Raw genomic sequence first — 19,247 nt, forward strand, 5'->3', positions numbered from 1 at the left:
TGGGCCGGGCAGGCTCCGAGTGGGGGACACTCGGGCTGGGGGCTGCCCCACGGGGCACATGGAGCCGCCTGCAGGTGCCGCAGGGCGGCCGCCCCCCAGCGCCGCAGCCGGGGCTGGGCAAGAGAGAGCCCAGGGCTGGGGTGAGGGGCAGCCAAAAATTTTTTTGCTTGGGGCGGCAAAAAACCTAGAGCCGGCCCTGGGTGTACTACAGTACTCCCAGGGACCTCATTGGGGTGTTAATTACACATCGGTATCCTGTGCATTTATTTAACTTACAAAAACTCTCTTGTAAAATCTAATTGGTTGCATATCCAGAAACTTCATATTAAGCTGTTACCAGTCTGAAACTGTTGGCTGAGGTCTTCAGTGGTGTCTGAATGGAAGCTCTGCTGCCTATCAGAAAGTTTGTTCTCTTAAAAATTATCTTTGTTGCACATTTTCTGCTGATTACAACCACCCTTCCCATTGTCAGCACATAATCATAGAATCATAGGACTGGAAGGGACCTCGAGAGGTCATCTAGTCCCCTGCACTGATGGCAGGACTAAGTATTATCTAGAGCATCCCTGACAGGTGTTTGTCTAACCTGCTCTTAAAAACCTCCTACGATGGAGATTCCGCAACCTCCCTGTACAGTTTAATGTACAGTTGAAGAGCTCTTATAAATTATGTAAGGCTAACTGCCCCTCCTTTGTTATGCAAGTACTCTGTCAATTCCTACAAAATAAAGTGCTCCCTGAGGGTGGGAAACAAGTGTTCATTAATTGGATTCAGTTCCATGAAGGAACAAGCCTTGCAGATCAACAAAATGACAGAAACTGAAGTTAGCTCATTGGAAAGTTCACAAGTTTCTCACCTGAGAGATGTAGTGCTGAAAAAACCCCACTGGTTGCCTAAAATAAATAGTGTTTGATATCTCATTGCATGAGAGTCTCTAGTAACCTCCAACCCTGTTTCCAAAGCATCACGTGCCGCTCCAGTTAAAAATAGGACTAATGTGACTAGTATGTATCTAACCAACCTGGCATTTATAACATGCTCATCATCCATTTATCTAAGTGTTTCCACATTGAAAATGTAGAGGCTAGTGCCTAAAATTCACCAGAAGTTATCCAGGTAGTTGTCTGTTAAGTTTGTATTTTCTGAAAGTATTACAGTTCTATTTCACTGACAGTAAGAATCCATTTTTTAATTTTGTACTTATTATTCGTATTCCAGTATCACCTACAGGTTCCCCGGGAGACCCATTGTGCTAGGTGTTATATAAACACACCGTAATAGACAGTTCCTGCCTTGAAGACAGACAAGAGCAGGGGTATTATCGTCCCCATTTTATCATCTCCAGCTAAGGCACAGAGGGCCAAAACTCACTGACATTAATAGAAATGTAAGTGACTTGGCCAAGGTCACACAGGAAGTCTGTGGCAGAGCTGGGAATTAAATCCAGATCTCCTGAGTCCCAGCCCACTGCCTTAACCACAAGACCTCTCTCTCTCTGTCTATTTCTGGAAATCAATGCATGCCAAATCACTATCAGTAAGGAGTTGAATAGAGACATTTCCAGCAGAATTTGAGGGTTTTTTTCACATTTCAACATGAACATGGATTAATGAATTCTGAACTTTTCACTCAAAAAGGGGCTGATTCCGAGAAAAAGGTGGCTTCCAAATTAGAAGCTAAAAATCTGAATTTTTGACAGTTTTCTATTCTATTATTCTATTGGGGGAATCTGTTTCACTGAATTTCATCAGCGTGAAAAACTGAAGGGCAGGACAATACACAAAATGGCAAAAGTTGCAAAAAAAAAAAAAATCTCCAGTTTTATAGAGAGGTGGGTGGTATAACTGCTATTGAAAGAACAGACAAACTTTTCTAGGCTAGAGAGGAGATGTCGAGGCATAGAGAAAAGGCCTAGTGCCTCACAATGCACACCCTTCTCATAGCTTATTTCTATACTACTCTGAGCATAAGTATTAGGAGCCCTGATTTTGCATCCAAGAGCCATTTGCTTTGACCTTGGCCATTTCACTTTACCTCTCCTGGCTCCTGTCTGTAAAATGGGGTAACAATGCTCACCCACATTTGTAAAGCTTTGAGATCTGTGGATGGAAAAAAAGTGATGTTTAACTGATTGGTAATATTTATGTATTTAAATAGTAATGAGTGACCAACCATTGTGCCTCTGTAGTAAACACTTGCTCATGCCATATGTGACTGGCAGCATCATGGATTCCCCAGGTAAGATTTAGGAAGAGAACTAGTTTGCTGTGTGAAAGGGAGATCCACATACTGCTTTAAAAAAGCTCTGAATGTTCCGCAACAAGCCAGGTTTTATTTTACATTTGCTGTCCCTGAGCCACCCATTACATTGGCAGCTCCTGTAAGCCCTAAAGATGGGAGATGTTCAGGAAAATTTGTACAGGAGTTGTCAGAGTAGCTAACTGGATCAAAAGATTTCACTTCTCTGTTTGAAGTATGCTTTACAGTAAAAACAATTAAGCAGTGGCAGGAAACTCCACTTGTATCCTTGACAACTACTGTTTTCCTTAAACTAGGTCAAGTGAAATAAGGTACATGAAGGTGAATATACATGAGCCCCGGGTTCTTTCTTTTCCAAATGGGTCATTTTTCAGGATGAGTATTTTGGCAGAAAAGACGTCTATACAAAGATACACTATCTATTGACCTGGCAGCATCCATTTATTTTTAGACCACAAAAAAAAAAAAAAAGTGTTATTGCTTACGTCAGATATGGTGTGTGTGAAAGAGTCAAGTGAGAGCAGAACTAAAAGGCACAAGCAATGAGGATCATAGAAATGGATGAAACAGGGCTGTACAGTAGTCTGTTCTCTTCTTGAATTTTCAATTATATATACACCCAAAGTGGGTATAAGTCCCACTTTGACAGGCAGAACTGATGTGATTCTCTCCAAATTAACAGAACAGAGGAAAACTGTGTTTAACTGCCCTGAATGTTCTCACTTTACATTGTCTTATATGCTATATTTTGAACATGTGATATGGTGTTGTGCCTGATACTGTATTGTACTAGCAAATGAGAAAGACACAAACCAGAAAAATACATGCTCTCCCACAGACAGTTGCAGTCTCCTTTTTGAGGACTTTGAAGTATTTATAGTCTGAGATCCAATTCATATCGTAGTTAAAAGGGTACAAATCCAGACAGACTCCACTGACCTCAAAAAGAAGTAGATAACAAAGTCTTCCTTTTTTCTTTCTTCTTATAGAAATGTCTAAATGGGGGGAGGGGGCAGGAGAAGATCCTTTAAAATCTGCCATTACTTTGTCTAAAGAAAAGTGTTTCACATGCATGACATTGTATACTTTTAGTCCATATTAGGTCACATAATTCTGCTCCTTACTAAAGACATTGATCAAAATTCAGACCTGGCGTATATGGTACGACACCATTGAGCTCAGGAGTTCACTTATGTCAGCCCTGGATTTGGACTTTTAACGAGTGGTGGAAAGAGCACACGCTCTCCCACACCCACAAATTACTGTTAAGGGTTATTACCAAGGCCCTGTGTATTCTGAAGCAAGATTGAACTCAATTCTGCTGCAAAGCCCCCATTTTTTTATGGCAATCTGTTGTGACAGATTGGAAATTTGACTTAGTTTATATTACGGTTTTATTGAACTCAATAGGAAACGAGTAATACAATCAATAAAGGAACTCCTTGGGTCGCGTTTATTTTTGTGTTATATTCAGTTAGTTACTCTGTCCCACATTTTCAGTTTTCATTGTGAGTTCTCGGCTTCTGTCATGCCTACTTCTGACCCTCCTAATTTTTCTTCTTACCTCACTGTTTCCTTTCAGTTTCTCCCTCCCTAATGGTCAACAAGCCTCTTCTACAAATAATCTGACCTCTGGGGAAGGAAAGTGATCAGAGAAAAGTGCTCAATTCTGTTCCCATTGAGGTCATTGGCAAAACTCCCATTGAAGTCAGTGGGAACAGGATTTGACCTGAGGAAAGGAAATGATTCAAAGGCATTTATTCAAACGTCTTTTAAAAACAGTTGCCCTTCCAGCAGTTTGATGGCTTTACTTTCTTTTCCCCTTCTCCTTCATGTAAATGTTGGAGTTTTCTGCTTCAGCTGAAGGGAATACGAAGCTGAAGTCACACTTTTCTTGCTAGAAACAGTTTGAAAATTGAGCAGGGGAGCAGTTAAATCGGAGGGATTATAGTGCCAAAGTAGGGAGATTTGAAAACTCTTTGCAGTGTAAATAGTAGTTCTGCAAACTTTTGCACTCTAATTAGTTGGTGATGGCTGTCAGCCAATCAGAGTACAAGGATTTGCAGACTGTATGGTTATTCAGCAATAACTCTGCAGTAATTATGCAAATCAGACACCCGGACCTAGTCAGTGTATAGGGAACTGTACATCTGAACAAGCACTGTATGAGTATGCTCCATTACTCTGGCTGAAATAATTGTACTTCAGTATAATTAGGTTTTTCACTTAACACTAAAATGTAAGCACAGCTACACATATATATTTTAACCATTGCTCTAAGTAGGAATTAAGTCTTTATTTGCATGACTGTAACTTTGCATAGTCTATTCCATACAGCTAACATTCAGTAAGAACATCCATAATTTTGTGCAATTAAAGTTAGACAGATCCACTTACCGGTTATAAACTCCACTGTGTGTTTTCCCTAGCAAGTGTTCCCACCCCATATTAGTGATGTATCCAGGCATATTACGGAGACTAAATAGGCATCTGTTGCAATGTGGCAAAACTCCAGTTGACCTCAACTGGTGTAGAATCAGGTCCTAGATCTGAATAATGCATCATTAAGAATCTGATCCTGTTGCCATTAAATCATTAGGAATTTAGTCATTGACTTTAATGGGAGCAAGATACTGCCCAAATACACCTCTACCCCGATATAACGCGACCCGATATAACACGAATTCGGATATAACGCGGTGGTAAAGCAGTGCTCCGGGGGGGGCGGGGCTGCGCACTCCGGTGGATCAAAGCAAGTTCTATATAACGCGGTTTCACCTATAACACGGTAAGATTTTTTGGCTCCCGAGGACAGCGTTATATCGAGGTAGAGGTGTAACACACATATGTGAGTTAGAGTCCTGAGTTGAGTAAGTTAACAATGTGGTGTGCAGTCTGACTTGTTATAAACAAAGAGCCAAAGAGTTCAGTCTAGGGACCTTTAAAGACTCCAAAGTCACCTATTTTTTTCAGGAATTTTTTTTTTAGCTACAATACTATCAAATGCATATTTGTCTTCTCCTGCATCAGGACTTTTGCTCAGAGAGGCAGAGTGCAAGTATATTGAAAATTACATCCTTTCTGCCTGATTTTCCTCTTACTTACTATGGTTTTACATTGTTATACCCCCATTGACTTGAATGGAGTTATTCCTGATTTACACTGGGGTAGGTGAGAGAATCAGTCCTCATCACTTCATATGAGCTGAACGCACCTCCAGCCACATAGTTTTAAGTTATACTGCACAGCAGTATATTAATAATAAACAGTCCCTCAGTTTCTGCAGTGATCTGAGGTTTCTTTGGTACCAGTTGGGGCACTGGTGGTCTCCAGCCACACCTTCTCTGTTTCAAACTTTTCATTACAGGACAGCCAGACTTCCAGCTTGGAAGGGCTAACAGAGATAGCCCAAAGATACCTTTGTGCTTGCAAACTGTCCACTACTGTACGCCTAATGCCCATCTCTCTCTCTTTCTCTCTCTCTCTCTCAAACACCTCACCCCACAGCATATTGAAAACATCAAATTAATGCTGTTGTTTCAGAAAGTTCCTGCTCTAGCACTTACAGATGGTAGATGTTCACGTTCATTGCTCTTGACAGTCTGATATGAGGTAATTTAATTTAAACACCCAGATGAAAGAGAAACGAGATATTTTTTTTAAAAAGCCAACTCTTGTTATACCAAAAAAAAAAAAAAAGAAGAAGAAAAAGCTGCATGAGAGAGAGAGCAGTTTAGGAGCCGTGTAGTGCCATTGATTTATAAGAACTCCCCACCGATTACTGTAGAGCTCTACTTTAAAATCAATGGTGCACTACTACAGCATGAGATTTGTCATTTATTTTTACCTTTTAGTCTTTCAGGAAAACACTTTGCATTAATTAAAGAGGTTTAAATCAGATCTCTAAGGTTCTGTGCTTTGTTTTCTCCCGGGGAATGACAATCAGTTTGGTTTCTCTTTCTGAACTCCTCCTCTGTCCAACTATGCGTGAGCACGCACGCATGCACACTCTTAGTGTTAGGGGAGGCAAATAATGAATTATGGAACCAAGTGTCTGTATTTAAAAACAATAACAACAAAGCAATTAAAAAAAAAAAACCTACAACAAAAAACCAGCATGGAACACACATGTTTATGCAGCCACTGTCTCTTTTTGACCGGGGGATGAAAGGAGTCCCCCAAGACTGTTGTTCTCAGGTACCTTAAGACGTCACTCTCAGGTGGAGTGCCTGCAAACAAATAAGAAAAGGTGAAAAACAAAAAACCCCTACGGCTGTCAATTAATCGCAGTTATCTTACGTGATTAACTCAAAAAAATTAATCCCAATTTAAAAAATTAATCCCGATTAATCTCAGTTTTAATCACACTGTGATGTTTTTCTACATTTTCAAATATATTGATTTCAGTTACAACACAGAATACAAAGTGTACACTGCTCACTTGATGATATTTTATTACAAATACTTGCACTGTAAAAATGATAAAAGAAATAGTATTTTTCAATTCACCTCATACAAATTCTGTAGTGCAATCTCTCTATCATGAAAGTGCAGTTTACAAATATAGATTTTTTTTGTTACATAACTGCACTCAAAAACAAAATAATGTAAAACTTTAGAACCTACAAGACCACTCATTCCTTGTTCAGCCAATCACTAAGAAGAACAAGTTTGTTTACATTTATGGGAGATAAAGCTGCCCGCTTCTTGTTTACAATGTCACCAGAAAGTGAGAACAGGCATTCACATGGGACATTTGTAGCCGGCATTGCAAGGTATTTACGTGCCAGATATGCTAAACATTCGTATGTCCCGTCATGCTTTGGCCACCATTCCAGAGGACATGCTTCCATGCTGATGACACTCATTTTAAAAAAATAATGTGTTAATTAAATTTGTGACTGAACCCCTTGAGGGAGAATTGCGTGTCTCCTGCTCTGTTTTACCTGCATTCTGCCATATATTTCATGTCATAGCAGTCTTGAATGATGACTCAGCACATGTTGTTTGTTTTAAGAACACTTTTGTGGCAGATTTGACAAAATGCAAAGAGGGTATCAATGTGAGATTTCTAAAATAGCTACAGCACTTGACCCAAAGTTTAACAATCTGAAGTGTCTTCCAAAATCTGAGAGGGACGAGGTGTGCAGCATGCTTTCAGAAGTCTTAAAAGAGCAACACTCCGATGCGGAAACTACAGAACCCAAACCACCAAAAAAGAAAATCAACCTTCTGCTGGTGGCATCTGGCATGATGATGAAAATGAACATGCGTCGGTCTGTTATCAAGCAGAACCCATCATCAGCATGGACAGGCGTGTCCTCTGGAATGGCGGCTGAAGCATCATGGGACATATGAATCTTTAATGCATCTGGCATGTAAATATCTTGTGATGCCGGCTACAAAAGTGCCATGCGAACACCTGTTCTCACTTTCTGGTGACATTGTAAACAAGAAGCAGGCAGCATTATCTCCTGCAAATGTAAACAAACTTGTTTGTCTGAGCGATCGGCTGAACAAGAAATAGGACTGAGTGGACCTGTAGGCTCTAAAGTTTTACATTGTTTTATTTTTGAAAGCAGTTAGTTTTTTGTACATAATTCTACATTTGCAAGTTCAACTTTCATGATAAAGAGATTGCACTACAGAATTTGTATGAGGTGAATTGAAAAATACAATTTATTTTGTTTTTTAAATGCAAATATTTGTAATCAAAAATAAATATGAAGTGAGCACTGTACACTTTGTATTCTGTGTTGTAATTGAAATCAATATATTTGAAAATGTAGAAAACGTCCAAAAATATTTAAATAAATGGTATTCTATTATTATTGCACAATTAATCACAATTAATTATTTTTTACTCATTTGATAGCCCTAAAAAACCCCAACCTTAACTTGGTAGCCCATTGTAAGGAGGTGAGAAATTAATCTCTGGATGTTATTATTCTAAAAGCCCGCATTTTATCAAATCAGAGATCTCTTCCTAGGCTTCCTTCAGATTCATCCCTGTCGAGGTACCCTTAAGAAATCGGTCAACTAATGAAATCTAGATCAAGAGAGATTTGGGGGATGACGGATTTTATTTATTTCCATATGTAATTAAAATACATGCAAATGTTCCAGTTTGTGTCTATAACAGGGGTAGGCAACCTATGGCACGCATGCCGAAGGCGGCACACGAGCTGATTTGCAGTGGCACTCACACTGCCCGGGTCCAGGCCTCCGATTTGGGGGGCTCTGCATTTTAATTTAATTTTAAATGAAGCTGCTTAAACATTTTAAAAACCTTATTTACTTTACATACAACCATAGTTTAGTTATATATTATAGACTTATAGAAAGAGACCTTCTAAAAACGTTAAAATGTATTACTGGCACGCGAAACCTTAAATCAGAGTGAATAAATGAAGACTCGGCACACAACTTCTGAAAGGTTGCTGACCCCTGGTCTATAATCATCTTGTGTAACTGAATTTCTTATTGTTAACTCACTTTCCAAATATCCCACTTCCCTTCTGTAGTCTACACTTACTCATTAGCAATTTTTATACTTTAAAAAAAACAAAACCCCAAACCCGCCTTTTCAAACATGAAGCATAATTTACCCCACTTGCTATAACCTACCATGTATTTAAAAACAAACTATACTTTTCTGTTTTATTAATGTAAACAGTAGCGTGTACAGGTGTGATATATGAATTCTTCCATGTTATAATCATGCTTTTCATCTGCCATTCTTTTCTCTTATATCTTTTATGGGGACAGAGCTGGAAACTATAGTTGTATTTTAAAAATGCACAGGAATAACATGCTACTTGCTTACTATACCATTCAGCCCCTTTGTTATAACCTTGTACTCAAAAAACCTTTGTGCTGACCATACTTTTACAAGCTGACAGTAATCAAAACCCTCAGGGAAAACATATATATTCCATGTATAGTTTCTCTTTCCTGCTTTTGGTTACAGAGATATAACACTTCATACATAACTGCCCTTCATTGGCTGGATTTTCTCTATGATAAACTGTACAGGTTCATTCTCTTGTGAGATTATACTACACGTCATATGATTTACATAATTCTCTCAATTGGTTAAGCCCTTCCATGCATGGGAATACCATTAGCTCACATTACTATATGAATGTGCACATGGTAATGTTTTAATCAGTTTGATCAACCCTGTACCCTTCAGTTTCCTTATTGTTTGTTTATTTTATAACACTCTCAAAGGTTAGGAAAGAAATAGGCAAGCAGATGTGCATCTCAGTTCCCAGTAGTTGGGAAAAATTGCAAACTCCTTCCAGTCATTAATATCGCTGAGTCTTATTTTTGCAAATATTTGAAAGAGCCTTCTTTGTGATACTGAGATACAGGTCTATTGCGCTCAGTACCATACTGAACTTAATGTAACAAGTTAGTGCTGCTCAGTTTGGCATGCAAAATTGTACACAAGTGAAACTGGTGGTCCAGTCCTGCTCCCGTTTTAGTCAGTGGCAAAACTCTCATTGAAATCAATGGTATAGGAGTAAGACCTAAATTAAAAGTGCTACTGTTACATTCTGATATTAATGAGAAATCTTGGGTACTGCCTATACAATACCATGTGTTAGATACTATGGTAATGAGAGTAGTCATAAAAATAAGCTTTCCCTTTATAGCTCAGTGGTTTGAGCATTGGCCTACTTAAACCCAGGGTTGTGAGTTCAATCCTTGAGGGGGCCCACTTAGGAATCTGGGGCAAAATCAGTACTTGGTCCTACTAGTGAAGGCAGGGGGCTGGACTTAATGATCTTTCAGGGTCCCTTCCAGTTCTATGAGATGGGTATATCTCCCTATATTCATTTATTTTTAACCTAGTCACTCTTACATAACATAAAATCAACAGCCAGGGAATGATCTTGCAACCCTTATTCCTAGGACTAATCCAGGCTCAACCTTTTTCTAGATATCACATCTAAGACAAATGTGTTCTTTCTGCCTAAAGATTTTTTTGTTGTATTTTAAAAAGTACAGAACAATCTGTATCACAGAGAATTAAGTAAATGTCTTAAAGTGTTTAAAATAATAATAATATATCTGCATAAACCTAGGAATGCTCCACAGAAGTTCTGAATAAATTGTGCTCTGTTTTAAAACTGGAATTCTTTAAAATCAAATTCATACAAATACCTCCCCACAATTGACTTTGAAAAAAGGAGTGGAATAATATCAGCTTTTGATAGCAATTAAAAATAGTGGCCTAACCAGTCTGTTAAAGGCTTTGCTGTTTAGGAGTAAATTTTCAAAACAGTGTTTGGTGATTTAACTATGCACCTGTCCCATTAATAATTAAACACAGTTAAATCCCCAGCACAACACTTTGAAAACGGTACCCTTGCTGTAAATTCAGTGTCTGCACAGAATCTATAAATATCACAGATGCTTCTATAGGTCTTTTTGCTTTCAGCTCAATTATCTGTACCATTATTTTAACGGTTACTCTTTTTCTGTGTACATCTGTCAGTATAAATACATCTGACATAATACTTTACTGATGGTTTGTCTGTCATTTTTGGGTTTTTAACAGTGAACCTTCTTCAGCCAACCAATCTTGGGTTCTGTGATGGTGATTTTACTGTCTGATTAAATAGCAGTATGCAGGCAGTTTCCTCCTTATTTTGGAAAAGTCAAAGATACGGTATTAACATGCTGTGAGATGGGCTGTGGGGGGGAAATCAAATCACTTATTGTTTGTTTACTCAGGCCCTTAGAAATTGATTATATAAAGCTCCTCTAATAAGTTGTCAAAGAATGTGTTCACCAGTAGATAAGCGAATGTCTGCTTTAACAATAAACAGACCACAAAATGGCCCTAGCAGCCAACTTAGCCTGCTTAGTAACAGTGTCAGTTTTGGAAGGCATAGAGATCCTAAGACTCAATATGCAGCTGTTCAAGATTTTCCATTTTAATGGTAATAAACAAATTCATCCTTAAGATCTCTTTGCCTTTCAAATCTCGGTGCACTTTTTAACAGGTTTAAGATATGGGCTGCAAAGACTGTTTTGTAGTCTGCTTATGTTACTGCAGAGAATTACTTGAATATTGACAGTAACATTCTTTGTTGACAATACTGGGAGGGGGGAGGGGAGACTGCCTGTAATCAGTTTGTGAGAGTCTGAATGATCAGTAACAGTGGCTGCTCAAAGGATGGTACGGCACCATTAAATAAATATCAGAGGTTAATTTGTTCAACAGGATCTGAATTGAAGTGTTTATTAGAAATGGGCCCAAACTGAAACCATTTATTTTAGCGTCTTCCTCCCAACACACCCTCAAATTCTGGAGTTTGGATATAACAGACCTTGGATCTGACCCTCACCTGATTTAGTTTGACTTTACAAAAGGCCAAGGCTTTATAAAACTGAAACCCACAATTTTGCCCATTTCTAGTTATTACTAGTGTCTTTCTAGTCCAGCTAATACACTACTTAAAGCCTTTTATATAATGACATTGAAACTGAGTAACATTTAAAGCTATGCAAAATGATCTCTCTACATTTTAAATAGTATTCGTCCATCAGAGTAAAGGCTCAAGCTATTAGTCTGACATACTGCACTGTTTGTACAGTAGTATTAATTCATGTTAGAATTCCATAGTTAGTTGTAGTTAGACATATGAAACATCACATTTAATATTCTGTAACTTTTATTCCTAGAAGAAAAATTCAAGTCTTGATTAAACTTCCTACTAAAATGTTTGATTAATCACTTTTAGCTTTACTTAGTATCCTACCAAATGTTGAATTTAACCTTTTCCCACTTATTATATTTATTTTCAGAGAGGCTGCTGATATCAATAACAGAAGGGAGACAGATAGATGCCAAAAATGGACAAATACAATTTCTCTTTGTCTGAGAGAGAGAATGATTCCTTTGTTTGTGAGAGTAAAGAGGATTGTTCTATACACTGAGTTTATGCCAATGACTTATAAAGGTCACTTAAGTTTAATTATATTTTTAAAATTTACTGCAGATTCTTTCCAGTATTTAGTTTAAGGTGTTGACACAATTTTGCTGACATTTTTCATAAGTGTATTATGGTCACAGACAGTTTTTCAAAGCAAACAGATGGCTTCTCAAACAGAGCATGCCCACAGAAATTTTTGATGGTATCTTTAGAATTATGACAGCACTGTCACAAGGGATAAGTTTGTCATTAATTTTCTTGTGACAGATGATTCAAAATCATTTTTGCTTCCTCAGCTTGCTCAAATGAACTAGCTGTTTAAAAAAAAAAATTCCAAGGAAACTCAGACATAGATAAGTCAGTACACACATGAATGCAATATTTTGGTAGGTACATTTCTATTTCTAGAAGGAAAGTAAAATTAGATTCTCCCCAGATTCTCAACAACATTTTATGGAAGTATAGTTTAACTCTTGGATCCAAAAGAAATTTTAAAGCATCTCCAAGATAAACTTGTAAGCCATAATCAATTGTAATGACCTGATTATTTAAATATTCAATAGACCAATGAACTATCACCTTTAGCATTAAAACATCAAACGTGAAATAGCTGGACTTCCTAGGGCCACAGATACAAATCTTGACAGGGTTCACTCAGCCTGCCATCCTTCCAAGATAGATAAATTAAATACCAAGTAGGATACCATGAGTGGGTCTTTCAGAGGAGACTCGAACGAAGGCCTGATTTACAGTGAGACGTGAGAAGGATTTCCATACCCACCTTTTGCCCTGGAAAGAAAAGGAAGAAATCAAAAAGACAGCACAGACCATCCGTTTAAACTTTGCTTTTAATATCTATTGAATTTCATCTGTCCTGTGTTGCTCCTGCTTGATGGAAAATATTCACCCCCACTCATAGCATGTGTGAACTCTGACGACTACCCCCATGGAACTGTGTGCAATATGGGTTCATAAGACTAAACAGCTAAAATTGTCTCCAGAAACACACAGGCTAGAAGGACTTCAGGAGCTCCCCTGGCACCATACCATTATTATTTCACATTTATATTCCTGTAACACCCAGAGGCCAGCCAGGAGTGTGGCTTCATTGTGGTAGGTGCGGTACAAACACATGGGAAGACACAGCTCCAGCTTCAGGACTACTCATTATTCTATGTAGTATTTCCATTCTTTGATGTGGTTAACATAATGCCAGCTTTAGACCCGTACATTTGAAAGCTAGAAGGGCTATTATGATGATGTAGTCTGACCTCCTGCCTACCATAGGCCATAGAATTTCAAAGCCTTTAGTCTTGCGCAGATGCAACAAAATAACACCAATTCCCAGGTGGAGCCTGTGCTCCACCCAATGTGGTTGTCATGGCAGTCAAGTTCATGGGAAAGATGCCAGCTCAGGCCTCAAGGACATAACATGGGAAGGGGGCAGGAGACTGATACAGCCAGGGACACTGTTTAAAAGTGGGTTGGGCTGTTCAGGTCAAAGCCACCTTGCTGGGCTGATAACTCCAGTCAGGCTGAAAATTCCCTTTATCTTGAAATGGATGATGGAGCTTCCCACAATAGCATGGGAAGTGAAGGATGATGGTCCATCTCTGGGCCAGCATTCCCAAGCTTCCGAGTCTTCCATGGGAATAGGTCCTGAACCCACTGAAATCAATGGCAAAACTCCCATTGCCTTCGGTGGGCGCAAACAGCACATATTTAATTTACTGCATGGGAATGATTTAATTGAACAAAACTTTCCCTAGAGTTAAACAGTTAGCAGCTTGAGATCCCCTCCTTTTCTCAAATCATGTGTTGTGTAAAAATGTAGCCTAAAGGTGGTAAAAATCAAATCACTAAATTAATTTTGGACTAAAGTTTTATAGCTTTTTGTATATACACATACACACAATTATATTAGATACAAATCAAATCATAACCTTCAAGGCACTGCCTTGAGGTCTTTCTTATTGGCAAATTGTACTAGTCAAATACAAACATTGTAAAAAATGGTAAGGGTGAAACACTAATACATGTTTAAAACTGTTACATCAGGAATTGTAGTCTTAGTACATAGCAGTGATATCAGGCAGCCTGACACCATTATGGCTGAATCTGTAACAAAATATTCCTGATAATGCCAAGTATCAGCATTAGATGGGGCTGTATTGTAGGGGCATGGAAGATTGTAGAGCCTAGATGTTTCATCCCATTCAAAACAAACTATTTCAAATTACATTCATGACATCAACTTTGGTATAATTATTAATGTAATGATTTCTTGGTACCTATGTCTCAGATGATGCCACTAGTCCATCTCTCTAGGTACTTGCCCGGAAAGGGTCCAGTCACTGTAGTAACTTAGTGCTCTGTAAATAACAATGACTTTAGCCGCACAGCACTCCATTTTGCAGGTGGGGTAATAAGGCACAAACAGATGAAGTGACTTGCCCCCAAGTCATGCAGAATGTCTGGGGCAGTGTCATGGACTTAACCCTGATCTCTTGAATCCCAATCCTAGTGCCTTTAACCACAATATCAACCTTCATCCTAAAAGCATAATCACACTTCTCTGAAATGTATGTGGTGCAGATTTTATTTACCGACTTCTTTAAACCTTTGCTGCTCACCAAATTCCAGTCTTCTAAGTATATCTATCTGCCTATTCCCATAACTGTCAGATTGAGCTTTCTCTCTCTTTATAGTTCAGTGCTTCGTAAGGAATAGCACACAGCTACTCTTATTAAATCTGATTCTTAGCATCTATTTAGTAACTTACATTGTACAGCAGGACAAGTCCACGTCATCAGGAAATGAAGCAATCAGGCTCTGGTGCACTGGTCTAAGATGACATCTCCAGCTGCCATTGTTTCCCAAACATTGTTTACCAGTGCTGAACCCTGCCAGCTACCATTGTTTCTTGCTTTTGTTTACTAGGGTCAAAACAATACAGTGTGCAAAGTTATGTGGGCTAAATCCTGCCTGTTTCAGTGCTGGAGAATGGGAGAAGCAGAGCAATGTTAGCTGTGTAGTGCTTCCCATTATTATGATGTATCACTTTCATGACAGCCTTTTACTTACCCATATGTATCTGGTGCCTTTAGAATACCACAAGGGGTTCTGGGATCTTCACCCTTTGAAGATATGCAGGGTTCTGCCCCTGGGTTCCAGGCCATTACATATGATTTGTTCTATAAGAACTCACACAACATGTATGGCATACAAGATACTAGATTAGATTGCCTAGATGTAGAGATGGTGTTATTGTCAGTAAGGGCCAGATCTTTAAAAAGTATTTAAGCACGTAAGGGTGCAGATAGCTAGTGAGATTTTCAAAGGTGCCTAGAAATCTAAATCCTATGGATTTCAAGGGGAGTTAGGAGCTTTTGAAAATCCCAGTAGGCACCTATCTGCATATTCAGGTATCTAACAGTCTTTAAAAATCTGTCCCTAAATCTTCATTAGAATATCTCCTGCCCTGAGATTCTGTGTTACGTGCATGCTAATGGACAAGTTCTGAAGCTGAAAAAGGTACATTGTTTAGGGCTCATTTATACATGTACCTGAACAGTGTTCAGGGAGCTTCCTTGTTACTGTGCAGGATTCTCTGGTGACTCTGCTCAGCTTTTAAACATGTCACCCAATTCTTGTTCCTCCTGTCCAGTAACTAATGTGTTAGGACTAAATTCTTGGCTCCACATACAAAATGTCATAACTAGCTTTTCATGGGCACACAGCAATGCAGGAAAAGCAGCAACAATGTATTCTGGTTACCATGTGACCCATACAGATCTCCATGCTAATTACTCCTAACCGTAATAATCTGCATCGGAAAGGCTGTATATGATTGGATGTGGTTCAAATTGCATGCACACTGAAACTCATGAGGTGAAATCCTGATCCCACTGAAGTCAATGGCAAAAAATTCTCATTAACTTCACTGTGACCCCAATTTCACCCATAGGACTACAATCTTTAGCCCCCATCCCAGAGAAATCATCCATAGTTCTATCTGTGGAGGACCTGAGAATAGCATCTCTGTGTCTTGAGAGATGCCAGAATTATAGTGGAAAATGATATGGCCCTTTATGTGGGTGATGCTTTAGAAAATTGGAAGCTTGAAGTACCGTTATGCCCCAATCTAGGACATGTTCATAAATGTTATCCTACAGATTTCAGTTTTTCCTTATATTTTAAAGGAACTTCTTGCAATCTGGCATAACTTCTGTTTAATCGTTTTAGAAAATTGTAACTAGTAAAATGGATTTACAAGAAAAGCAAGTGGAAATCTTTTCATTTTGAATACAAATATAAACAGCTGTATGCAATGATGTACCTAAAGCTGTACTTGGTTTGATGTTGACATTAAGAAGATCAACTCAAGCTCTTGACAACCCTTCATTTTAATATCTAGCAGAATCTCCTGCTTTTATTTATTTATTTTGTAACACCAATCTCTCATGCTTGTCCCTTCACACAATTTAAACTATCAATATTCATTTTAGAACTTTTAAACGTTAGCATATTAATGGAACTTCCATATAACACCCCCACGCCCTTTTGGACAAAACTGTTGGAAGGCGGCAAGGATATTATAAGTGTGTGTGTGTCCTACACTGGGTAACTCTGACTGTGTTAAGTGCACTTTTTTGGTATCATAATTCTCCTTGTTCTCAAATTAAAAACAGCTATCTAGTTGTAATTATGTATTTATAAACTTTCAGAGGGGGATAAATATTTTCCAAATTTTATGGGTATCTACACTCTGCATTTGTAGCAAGCAAACAATGACTAAAAAAATATAGACACACAGGTGTTCTTGCTGGTAGATGACTTTTATTTTTAATATTCACAGGGAGACAATTGTAAGTCTGCTAAGCAGTCAAAAGGTGCCAGTCTGGTAGCATGATTGTTGTTTTTTAATAATGTGTCACATTTTTATTTAAAATCACAGTTGACATGGTCAGATGATCTTGTATAGACCAAAGAGTAAACTCATTTTATATTTTGGTAACTTCTCTAACTCTCATTTCTCAGTGGCCTCTCTATGTTGTAGTGTAGATAACATAAGTACATTTATTTTTATTTGAAATCTTCAAAAATGTTAATTGTTCATCATTGTGTCTCTGACAAAGAATGAGATGCACAATTTATTATATTTGAAGATCGGCATTTTTTCTGATGTTTAAAAACTGGATTGAGATAATTTAGGGGACTTTACCTTTGAAGTGTTTTGACGTGGTATAAAAGAAACTTTTTGTGCATCAAATCCTAGGTTCATGTTAGTCTGCTGGAAGGTCACAGATGAAATGGGTTGAATGGATTCAGCATGGTGCATAGAAATGTTTGCACATCTCATAAACACACCTCTGTCAATGAGAAGCTTAGGACTGGATAGCCAGCCATGACTAAGGAGTGTTAACAGGGCTATGTGAGAAGGCTTTCATTAGTACTAAAATTCCCCCCAATTTACCCCATCTATATGATTTGGGATGATTAAATATTTTCATTTAAGATCTAATGTTTCAAAGAGTGGCGTAATGGAGCCACTGGCAGTAGCAGTGTGGTGGTGGTTTTGTAGAATCACTATTCCAGCTGACTTATCTGAAGAGAACAATCTTCTATTGATTCAGTTAGGATTGTCACTGGCCTGGGTATAAACAGGCAGGCCTACTATAATGTATGGACTTCTCATCTATTTGAGAGAACTCCTAGCCTGTTATTATTAAATCAAGTTTATTTTTTCCTTAATATGGAGAAGGGTCTTTCCACTGCTGCTGCTGCCTTGAGATCAGCTTAACAAACTGGTGCTGTGGTTTGATGGGGCCCTTGGGTTCTGCACTCCCAAAGGCTTCGCCTTAATATGCTGCCACTTCAGCCAGTTTGGAACATAGTCCACGGCACAATGAACTAGCTAGAAAAAGGCATAAATGACTATAAAATCCCTCTACTGACAATACATATTTTTCATTGTTGTATGCGGTGTTGTAGCCATGTTGGACCTATGATAGTAGGGAGACACGGTCACTGAGGTAATATCTTTTATTGGACCATTCTCTGTTGCCAGACCTGAAGAAAGAACTCTGTGTAAGCTCAAAAGCTTGTCTCTTTCACCAACAGAATGTCGATATTACCTCACCCCCCTTGTCTCTCAAATTAATCGTTTATAAGACATTGTATCTGCAGGCCCAGCCCACCAAACTCACTGCTATGACTGCTTCTGCTGCCTTTTATGTTGGCTAAAGGTACGGTGCATTTAAAAAGCTGCCAGATGATTTCAGTCCCTTCTGTCTGTGCTGAAATTAATAGTAGGCCCCACTGTGGAATTGAAACAGAGATGGGTGAATTTGAACCTTGTTCCATCATAAAAAGTAATTTAAGGAGGACATGAGAACAGCAGCTCCACTTTAAGTTCTTAATGATCTATATTATTCATGCCTTTTTTTCTTTGTGTATTTCTATATACTCTTAGGGACAAGGAGATCTGTTGAAGAATGCCAAGAATGAAGCCATAGAGAATATGAAGCAGATCCAGCTGGCCTGCTTGTCATGTGGACTGAGCAAAACTGGAAGTGGAAACATGGATGCAAAATCAAAACGATGCCTTGAGGCAATAGAGGAGAAGGATACTGGGGATGAGAACGGCAGGCTGTGAGAGAAGGCAGAGCTGTCATATTTGTCATATATTTCAATAACTTTAAACTATTTTTTTAAAGCATTTAAAATTTCACACAGGAATGCCTTCTTGCAGGGTGTTGGAAGTATTAAATTCCTCACAATGTCAGTATTTTAATGCAGTTAATTTATCTAAGTTAAACTCTTTAGTAGTAAAATTTCTAATAAATCCGAGGAGTGGGTGGGGAGTGTGAATGAGAGAGAGAACGTGTGTGTGGAATCCTAGAAAAGCCCGTTTAAGAGTTGCTTTATCCATTTACTAATTTATTCTTTTGTCATCTTTGAACAGACATGTTAATTCTGAAGATCAAAACAAATAGAATACTTATTGTATCAATTTTGTGCTTCGTTTGACTTTCC

At 38.4% G+C, this 19,247-nt stretch overlaps 1 protein-coding gene across 1 annotated transcript in view; it reads left to right on the plus strand.

The window, feature by feature from the left end:
- Positions 1-18,867, plus strand: part of PLCL1 (phospholipase C like 1 (inactive)) — a 318,557-nt gene extending 299,690 nt beyond the window's left edge. Inside the window, exon 6 of the mRNA XM_065413646.1 lies at positions 18,685-18,867. Coding sequence (XP_065269718.1) covers positions 18,685-18,867 — 183 coding nt within the window. The remainder of the gene's footprint in view (positions 1-18,684) is intronic.
- Positions 18,868-19,247: the final 380 nt, after the last annotated feature.

The sequence above is a fragment of the Emys orbicularis genome, chromosome 11 (assembly GCF_028017835.1).
Source record: "Emys orbicularis isolate rEmyOrb1 chromosome 11, rEmyOrb1.hap1, whole genome shotgun sequence".
Taxonomy (NCBI): Eukaryota; Metazoa; Chordata; order Testudines; family Emydidae; genus Emys; species Emys orbicularis.